General features: G+C 32.1%; 1 protein-coding gene across 1 annotated transcript; it reads right to left on the bottom strand.

Moving 5' to 3' along the window:
• Positions 1 to 268: 268 nt before the first annotated feature.
• LOC111883179 (probable polygalacturonase At3g15720) lies at positions 269 to 5,511 on the bottom strand. Its single transcript, XM_052764867.1, has 11 exons — positions 5,494 to 5,511; positions 5,212 to 5,337; positions 5,023 to 5,106; positions 2,118 to 2,171; positions 1,845 to 1,997; positions 1,717 to 1,752; positions 1,141 to 1,348; positions 962 to 1,043; positions 775 to 883; positions 574 to 696; positions 269 to 487 (listed from the first exon to the last, which is right to left on the bottom strand). The coding sequence occupies exons 1-11, from the start codon at positions 5,509 to 5,511 to the stop codon at positions 269 to 271; spliced, it is 1,212 nt and encodes a 403-aa protein (XP_052620827.1).
• Between the last annotated feature and the right edge of the window lie 4,572 nt (positions 5,512 to 10,083).

Raw genomic sequence — 10,083 nt, 5'->3', positions numbered from 1 at the left:
TTACGCGTAAGTAAATTCATGTTATCATGTGTGTTTGTATATATTTTGTAACCCGCTAATGAGCCAAGAGAGGGGAGTTAAGCTTTTAAATGTACAGTAATATATATATATATATATATATATATATATATATATATATATATATATATATATATATATATATATATATATATATATATATATATATATATATATATATATAGCTTTGTTATCATTAGAATATGTTGAAATACATGGATTTTAACACCAACATCGGGCTGGCTACAATCTAATAACAATTAATAGGAGGGGTGGTATCAATAAATTTTCCTTGAGTGTTTTGACAGTAAGAAATTTCATCATGCCCAGAGATTCCAACTTCATTTGTTACAATTTCAGTATAGTTGTACTTTCCACTGCAATTGAAAGTAATAGCTTGCTTTGTTGCCGATGACCCATAGATATTCGCATACATAACATCGCTCACTTTTACAGCTGACGCATTTGGCTGATACATAAAAAAAATCAGTAAATGTTAGATATGGAATTGCATCTTTTGTGAGATGAGACTATTTTTATGGATAATAAGCATACCGGTGCGGGGCAATAGGCATTTTCAGAATTAATGCAATAATGTTGATCAATTATAATTGGATTTTCAACATTTACGAGATGAATGTCCTGAAATACAATCCCCCTAGCATACCCCGTTCCATACTGTATAAGATATAAGATAACCATCAAATACGATGTTAAAAACTCCAAAGATTTTCATCAAGTTATATCTAATTTTACCGGCACTGTTTTGATTCGTAATCCGTTTTTTGTTCCTGTGATGTTACATTTTTCCACACGTACTTGTTCAACTGTGTCATGACCACCGTTTTCCCCAAGGCTTCCAATACTTCAAAATCACATCCATTTAGTGGAGGAAAAATTGTGTAAAAGTGATTATTGAGATATAAATATCATTTTCTAGTACCTTATGCCATGACCAGGTCCGCAGAACACTCTTGTTACATTAATATCATACGTGCCACCATTAATAGCAACACAATCATCACCTGATTTAGTTTCCACAAAAAGAAAGTGAATTATAAAGGTTTTTTTATACATTATAGAATAGCTCATTAAGAAACAAGGATGCTATTATTCTCATACCAGTTTGAATGTTAGAATCATGGATATTAAGATGGGAAGAATCACCGATGTCTATCCCATCAGTATTGGGGCTGTCTCCAGGAGCAAAAATTTGAATATTTCCAACATCTACACCTTCACAACCATTGATACTCATATGTAGCATTGGGTTGTTGATATGTTTTGTACCACTCAACTGAAGGCCGTTACAAGAATTAAAATGTAAAGCCTAAACAAATGTATCCATGTCAGTTTTCACGAAACATAAATTCATTCATGTCCTTAGAGCATCCACAATGCATTGAATTCCATATAGTTCAATAGATTGCCACATCATTGTTCTACAATCCATACAACTCTATCAATTTTTTTCCTACAATACATTGAACTCTACAAAGTTCAATAGAATGTTATAAAATATAATTTATAGTAAATATTTATGAATTAAAATTTCCTTTTTCCAATTGAAGAGTTCAATGACCATTGAATTCCAAATCCATTGAATGCCAAGGTGGCATCTCACAATGGTAGAGTTTCTTCCATTAAATGATACACCATTGTAGATGCTCTTAACATTGTAAAAAAAAGACGGCTTACAGTTGGGCGATTGCATGCATTGGTTTTAGTTTGCCCCTGCAAATGAAAAGGAACTATGAATTAATTGGATGGTTTTTACTTTTTTTGTTTTCATTTAATATAAGTGTTTGATATTAAATTAATTCGACCTCATTTTTCCACCAAATGGATCCCTGGCCATCAATTTGACCAGGTCCTTGGATCTTGAGTCCTTGCACGGATGTGAAGTATATCCAAAAGTTATTCTTAATGCAACCTTTCCATCCATCGAGAGTCTTCGGTGCAGTGATGTTACCCAATAGCTACCCATCATATCAGAAATTATTAGATTAATCATAACTATTTTATAACAAAATGACATTTAATCAACACTTTATGAATTAACATCATAACCTCAAAAGATAGATAACTGTTCATTTTACCTTAATATTTACAGTTGGGGATTTGCATGGACCATTGAATGCCACCGGGTTTGAGTTTTTGACCATAATGGGGTTCTTGAAAAAAGTATTTACCATTTTAGTGTTCCTTCAAAAATATTTACCATTTTAGTGTTTTTCTTATTTTTTTTATTTTTAGATTCCTTTTCAGTTTTTTTTGTTATTTTAAATATCTTATTTTTTTTTCTCTTTTATTCCACATTTTTATTGTTTTATATATATATATATATATATATATATATATATATATATATATATATATATATATATATATATATATATTTAAATGACAGCTTTCATTTTAGTTTTTTTACCCTTTTATACTATTTTTTAAAATAAATGTTTTTTTATCTTTTTTTTTCCTTTTTTTTTTTTTAATATTCATTTTTCTTATACAACATTTTTACCAACAAGTTTTAGCCTCAACATTAAAAAATCATCAAAAAACATTTATATAATCAAATTTTAATGCGCAAAAATTTCAACATTCACATACAATGTTTTTAAAATGAAAAAAAATACATCTCAACATTGTTTCTTACAAAAAGAACACCACAAAAAGAAAAAAAAAACTCTAACATTGTTTCTTACAAAAAGAACACTACAAAAAGAGAAAAAAAACTCCAACATTGTTTATTACAAAAAGAAAAACATCACAATTAACTTGACCTTGAACCGGTAAAAAATCATTACCTGTAAAAAAAAAGAAAAAAAATAAGAGAATAACCACAACAAATACCATTAAAATTATATATATATATTTTAAATTACCTTGGCATAGACGGACATCGTTTTCGATTATGTCCCGGTTGCCTACAAATTCCACAAAGATTGGCATTTCTTCCTTCTTTAATATCCATGCCATTTTTTAGTCTTGTTGAACGAGGACGACCTTTTTTATTTCGTAATAGTTCTAAATTTGGAAGTAATTCATTAAATGGTGATTGTGGCCAATAAGCTTCATGAGGAAGCGGGGAGAACTCAGATGCCCAAGTAGCATAATAATATTCAATCGAGTAACATCTATCAACATATTGCCAACTATTCAAAGAGAGTTTGGCACATGCACTCAAGACATGAGAACAAGGATATTTAAATGCCTCCCATTTACCACATGTGCAAGTTTTTTGTTCCAAATTAACTACTTGCACATTTCGACCTCTTTGAGTTATCAACTCAAATATACCTTTTTCTCGGTTAAAAGATCTTAAGGAATGTGCACTTGTTTTTGCCATCAAAGCTACTTGTTTTACAACAACATGTGGAGTATGTGTATCTCCATGAGCTTGAGAACTAGATCCTAAAGGACGTCTCACCTCAAAATAATGCACCATTCTATAGAATGTAAGTTGCACACAAGCTGTGATTGGTAAGAAACGAGCACCTTTAAGTACACTGTTGAAAATCTCTGACAAATTTGTTGTGAGCAACCCATATCTCCTTCCACCATCATGTGCAAGTGTCCATCTATTAAGTGGATGACTCTCCAACCATTGTCGAGCACGTGGATTTAACTTCCCAATTTCTTCCATGATGGAGTTGAACTTTCGAATTTGATTCTGACTCCCAGCACGGTAAGCTAAAGCTTTCAATTCTGAATTACGAAACTTGTCATAAAAGTTGTTGATGAAATGTCGTAAACAATACCTTTAAAATTAAAAAAAAAATAATAATAATGTAAGTTAATGAAGCAAGTTGTTGAAATGTCCTAAAAGAATAGTTAAGAAATATAACAATACCTATGAAAACCACGTGGCTCTAACCATGGAGATCCATGCTCATTGACAGCCTTAAGAATTCCACCATGACGATCAGATATTAGGCATATGCCTTCACGGTCTTTCACCACATGTTGGGCGTGACTCAATGACCTCAAATTGTCTATGTGTCCTAATGCTATGGATCTTGATTGCTCTAACAAGTTCCTCTTTATCCTTGAAAGAATCTTTTCCCAACTCTCGCGTAAAATCATTCTTACTCGTTGATTGTGTCATAATCCAATTTTCATCAATAGTCAAATTTGTTCCTTCCATATTAGTAAAAGTTGAGGGTAATTCAACATTATTGTCAAAAGATGTTTCATCATCATCTTCATCTCCAATTCCATCTTCCAATATTTCATTTAACTCAACATCATTGTCTGTATTCATCAAATTAGTCACAACAGCAGCTTGAGAAATTATAGAAAAATTCTCATTGTCAATCATATCTATAATAGAATTCATCTACAAACAAACAAAAACAAGCAAAAATTGATCAAAAAATGATCATATGAATTTGTGATAACAAAAAATAAGAAACATAATGCAATCAATTACATCAAAAGATTAGAAAAAACAAGCTGTGAAGATGGGGAGGCAAAATCAAGACATAAATTGATCAAAACAATAATCAATTCCATTTACAAAAGCAAATAATCAAAATAGAAATTGATCAACAATTCTTCCTAACTAAAGCAAAATTGAGATAAATAAGAATAAAGAAGCAAAAAAGCAAACATAAACTTAACAATTGGAATCCAAAAGCAAACAGGAATCGGAATCAAAACCTTGCAGTCGCCGGCGATGGTGGAGGAGGCGCAGCCAGCCGCCGTCGAATGGAGGAGATGCAGCGGCCGGAGATGGTGGATGACGACAACACGATGAAGCAGCGAGCCCTAGTTTGCGTTTTCTTTTTTTTTTTTTTTTTTTTTTTGTTTCTGTTCGTTCCAGCGTTCCAAACTTCAGGGAAAACCAAAACCGTGTTTTTTTTTTTTTTTTTTTTTTTTAAATAATATTAGTATTAAAATTAAATAATACCATTTTGGTAAATACTTATGAGAGAACACTAATATGGGAAATATTTTTTCTGATAACACTATTATGGTTAAAACTTCCACCGGGTTTATCAAAAATGTCTTGTCTGATGGAATTATCAATGTCGGTTCTGGCGAGATATCTCCACATAAATCGTCCCATGCTCGAAGGAAAGCCTGCAACAATGAACGTACATAGAAAAAGGTTAACTTATTTTTGCGTTCTTTAATTTGCATGATACATCAATAAATTTTGATTCAAAATTTGAAGATATTATTTACACTGGAGTCGTCTGTATTTCCATCTCCTTTTGCACCATAAGATGTTACATCGTAGGTGGCAACACTTGTGATTTTCGAGCCAAATGATAAACAAGACATGCTCAACAAGACTACCATCAAGAAACCCTGCAGATCGAGAAAAGGTGGAGTACTTAAGAATAGTATTGCATTTTTAAGCATCCATGCATGGACAATCTGAGTGAGAATATGTTAATCATCTTACCATTTCTTTGAATTCAATTGAAGCAGGTAACTCTGATCTTGTGTTTTGATTACACTTGCCATGCTCCCTCCATTCATTTCCTATAAATACTGTGAGAAAATGTTGGATTAGCTAGATCATGTGTATGAAAATATAGATTCTCTCTTTTCAAAATAAACGCATGGATCGAGTTGGTTATCATTTATATGTACATATATTTCTCATCAGGAGTATCTTTGATTATTTGTATCAAGAAATATAATTTTTTGCGTCTCCAAATAACTATTAGATTTTATATGAGATACGATTTCATAAATTGTTTGACCAATATATATATTGCTATAGTGTTTGACTGTGATGGTGTGATTCGAATATGGTGTTCACCGTTATCATATAAGAAATGAACAACCACCAATACTAGCTAAGATTCTTTTTTTCTTTGAAGTAATATTGCTTCTGTTACAAAAAGTTGAATTCATATTAAATTCAGGTTATATGACGAATCAAGGTTATATTATTTTACATACATAAAATATGCAACCATATCTCATAGCTAACTAGATTATGACTCTTGTAAAATATAAAGAACATATAAAAAAATACATATAACGGTATAAAAAAGTTGACACAATAATAAAACAAGATAAGTTCACGGACTTAATGGTATTAGTAACAATGAAATGTCTAAAAAAACATTGGAATGAATGAATATCTATAATCGTTGAATGATCTCTTTGTAATACATATTTTTTATTTTATTAGTTGGACGATCTTTCTCGTCACATATATAACGATATATAACCGAACATGAGTGAAGACGGACATATGCAAGTAGGATATCCAACATTTGATAATGACTATCCTTGACTTTTGTTAATGGCAACGACTAATCAATGTTTCATCATTATAGCATTATACTTTGACAAATCTACCAAATTATAGCAACATACTTCCTCTTTTTTAAATATCAAAAGAAAGAAAAATTCCCACCATTGGTAACCAATCATGTAAATTTATTTGCCACATGATATATTATTATAATGTTTTTTGCCTTAGAGAGTCAGGGTCCAATTACATAACCTTTTTCTGCATAGCGACCAATTATGTAATCTTTTTCCACCACAAGGACCAATTATCTAATCTTTTTCTACACATCGACCATTTATGTAATGTTTTCACGCATTGTTATTATTGGTAAAGATCCATAAATATGATGCTTTTATAGGTCAAACTAAGCTTTATTTTCATTTGGTATATAAGATGTCCATTTAAAAACGGTATAATTGTTATAATATCCAAGCCAATACATAAAAAACAAACAAAAAATCAATGATAATTATAATAAATTGCTATTTTGCAATTAGCCGTAACTATATTCATATGTTCAGAAGAAGAGGTGCTTCTGTTGTACTCTTTAATTGTTATAATATCCAAGCCAATACTATAATTATTCAAAAAAACAACTCTTTAGCATATAGGGCATGAAAAATTCAACTAAAATGAGTAATTAAAATAAATCCAACCATTTAATTATGGGTTATTGTCACTATAGCCCAACAATATTTCGTATATTTGTTTAAATGGTCTCTCGTGACTTTTTTTTTCCTTTAAAGGGTACGAATTCATGTTTTAGGGTTTAAAAAGTCTTTTTAAAAAAATGAAGGGGTCACCCGGTGAACCCCTTCCTAGTCAACAGGTTTAAAAGATAAAAAATGTACCACTGTTTTGGGTTCGACCGAAGGGGATGGCGAGGTCGTTTTCCGACGAGATTCTTCGAGGTTTCCTTCTCGTCTCTGGTAGCAATAATCTGGAAGGAATTCAGAGCAGCAGTAACAGCGATTGGGGTGGGTTATTTGGTGTTCGATCGAGCAAATAGGAGGGGAAATCAGAGAACGAAGCATCTCCTGTGCTTGAACAAACTGAAGAGGGGAAACAGAAGGCAGATCAAGGAAAGAAAGAATACAAACGAAATCAACAACTCGATGGGTCGGTGGTTCTTAATCGATCGTGAGGAGAATGAGAGGGGAAAAAGAACCCGTTTTTCTGATGATCCACTTGGTCTTCCCTGACTCCATCCCCGACAACCACAATTACGAATGAAATCCAAGCGGTAGGAGCAGCTCACTGAGGTTGGTTGCTCCTCGTTTCTTTTTCTGGTTCGACAATGAAGCTGGAAGGGAGGGTGTTTGTTGTCATTGATCGAGGCCATTCACGTGATGTTTTGGGTGATGCTTCTTCAATAATGGTGATTTGCAGTGAGAGAGGGACGAATGTTCCCAGTGTACCATATGATTGGCCAAGGCATCCGGAGTAGAAGACTACGCACCTACGTGCTTCCTTCTCACCAATCATCGATCGTTCCCCCTATGACTAATCGATTTCTAGACCCTAATTTCTCGCTTTTTCAATCGATCGCATATCTGCGATCGTTCTTTCCCCTTGGAGCGACGAGGATCAATCCTTTTCCTCCCCAGTCGATTTTACTTACGTGGCACTGATGAGTCGACTCACCAATGAGTCATTTTTGACTCACCTGCCTAGTTGGAAGGTGATAAAGGCAGTGTAACCTTCAAAAATAGGTAAAGGTACGAAATTAATCGGTAAAACACAAGTTCGTACCCTTTAAACGCAAAAAAAAATCATGAGGGACCATTTAAACCAATATATGAAACATTGTTGGGCTATAGTGACAATAACCCTTTAATTATTACAAATGTTGATTCTTTGAAAAAATAAATTATAATGAGTAATTAAAAAATCATAAGAGTGAACAACATAGTTAGATGGTTGTAATTATCAAACATAATAAACAATGCAGAAAAAAAAACCACAGAAAAATTGATGAATTCATCCACTTGTAGTAGGAACAACAAAAACCACAGTAAAAAAAAAACAATATATAATGATTGGCATGTATATCAAAGACAACCCTTTTGTTTCAAAAATCCAGAGGCAATAACCCCAAATGCAATAACCATCTGCTACAACTATAACTATAAAACTCTTCGAACAATAAACAAAATAATTACCGTCTATTATTTAACGATGACAAGTTCATCGACATATCCATCAATCATGTCGCCTCTATTACTGCATCATCTACATCCCTTATTTGGACATCAACGTCTGCAAAAACACGTAAAATTTTAAAAAGAATTAAAAAGAAAGTAGAGTATCAATAAGGTTGACCACGTTGACTAGGCGAAAATAGTATCCATCATTAAGCAACATCAAAATGTTGGTTACCGGAAACAACAAACAATTTTATGGGAAATAGCAACTAAACTAAATAAGGACAAAAGTTAGAGGAAATAGAAACCAACTTTACTTTTTTTACCAATACAGACAATGTATTTTTTTACCCATAAGAGCAATATCATTTATTTACCCATAAAACTTGGTGGGATTTCAAGTCCACCAAGGAAATTACACCATTTGTTTGCAAATAAAATTTAATATAATGGTAAAAAAGGGTATCGATCTTCGAAGAAATGGTTGTATTCAATCACCAATGCAGTCCAATAGAACTAGTGTAATAAAACTAACTAACTATAATTAAACTAAAAAGAGGGGTTTTATGATTGCTTGAAAACTAAAAGACTTGAAAAACTAAAAGACTTGAATAACTAAAAAGTTTGCAATTAGGCAAGATTGTGAGATGTTCAAACATTTAAATTCCATAAAAATCTGAATCTCCCCCCACCGCCAATACATTTACTCAATTTCTACTTTTGTATTTAAAAAAATAAAACATTGTATTTGGCTTAATTTTATTTAGGGTTTACTCGTGTTTGAATACTAATCGTCAGGTTCATAGCATAGCAACCCTTGCATTCCCCCTTCCTTGAAATGGTAAAGCTTTAATGTTTTTTTGGTTTCTACTAGTAAATCCTGTTTATTTCTTTGGGTACTTGTCTGTGTTAACGGCGGTGAACACATATATTATCAAAGAGTTTAATTTTTTCTTTCTATTTTTTTTCATTACACCGATGCACAGTTTTAAGTTGTTTTTATTTTTTTCATGGATAATAAAGGGAAAACTCTATTCGAAGAGACTAAAGACGATTGCATTGGATGAAACATATTTTCCAGTAGGACTACGTTTTCTTTGTAGATCTCATTTGCTTTTTCCAATATTTTTTTTTAGTTTTAGTTATCGTTCTCAATCTTCAACTATTTCTTTAGGGTTTCGAATTTAGATAAGGTCGAGGTATGTGTTTAACTGATCGCATAATTCTGCATTATTGAATCTGAAGAGCGACAATCGTAGTGTTTTTGCTTCTTTATTGTGTATTAGGAGGATATTTCACCAAGTGAGAGCTTGCTTCACACTAATAATCATTCAACAACAGAAGTTTCAAATTTTGAAAATACTTAGATCCAATTTTGATGATTAGGAGGCTTGCTTCCCTGGTTGTACATTAATTTCTACTCATACAGTTTAAAATGTTGTTTCTAATGTTGGTGATTGTAGCATGCTCTGCTTAAAATTGTTTATTTAATAAAATTTGAAGCCAAAAGTTACTGGCTAAGGCGTGTTCTTGATTTATACTTGCTTAATTAGTGTTTTTATTGTAAGAACATGCATCTTGTTTTTTGTTGGTGTGTTAGATTTTAGTTATTTGGCCTTAACTTAATTCTCTACCACTCTTTCTTATCTCAAATTTGTG

Source organism: Lactuca sativa, chromosome 6 (assembly GCF_002870075.4).
Source record: "Lactuca sativa cultivar Salinas chromosome 6, Lsat_Salinas_v11, whole genome shotgun sequence".
NCBI classification, from domain to species: Eukaryota; Viridiplantae; Streptophyta; class Magnoliopsida; order Asterales; family Asteraceae; genus Lactuca; species Lactuca sativa.
Note: the sequence above shows the minus strand (reverse complement) of the source record. Positions and strands in the feature narration are given on the sequence as shown.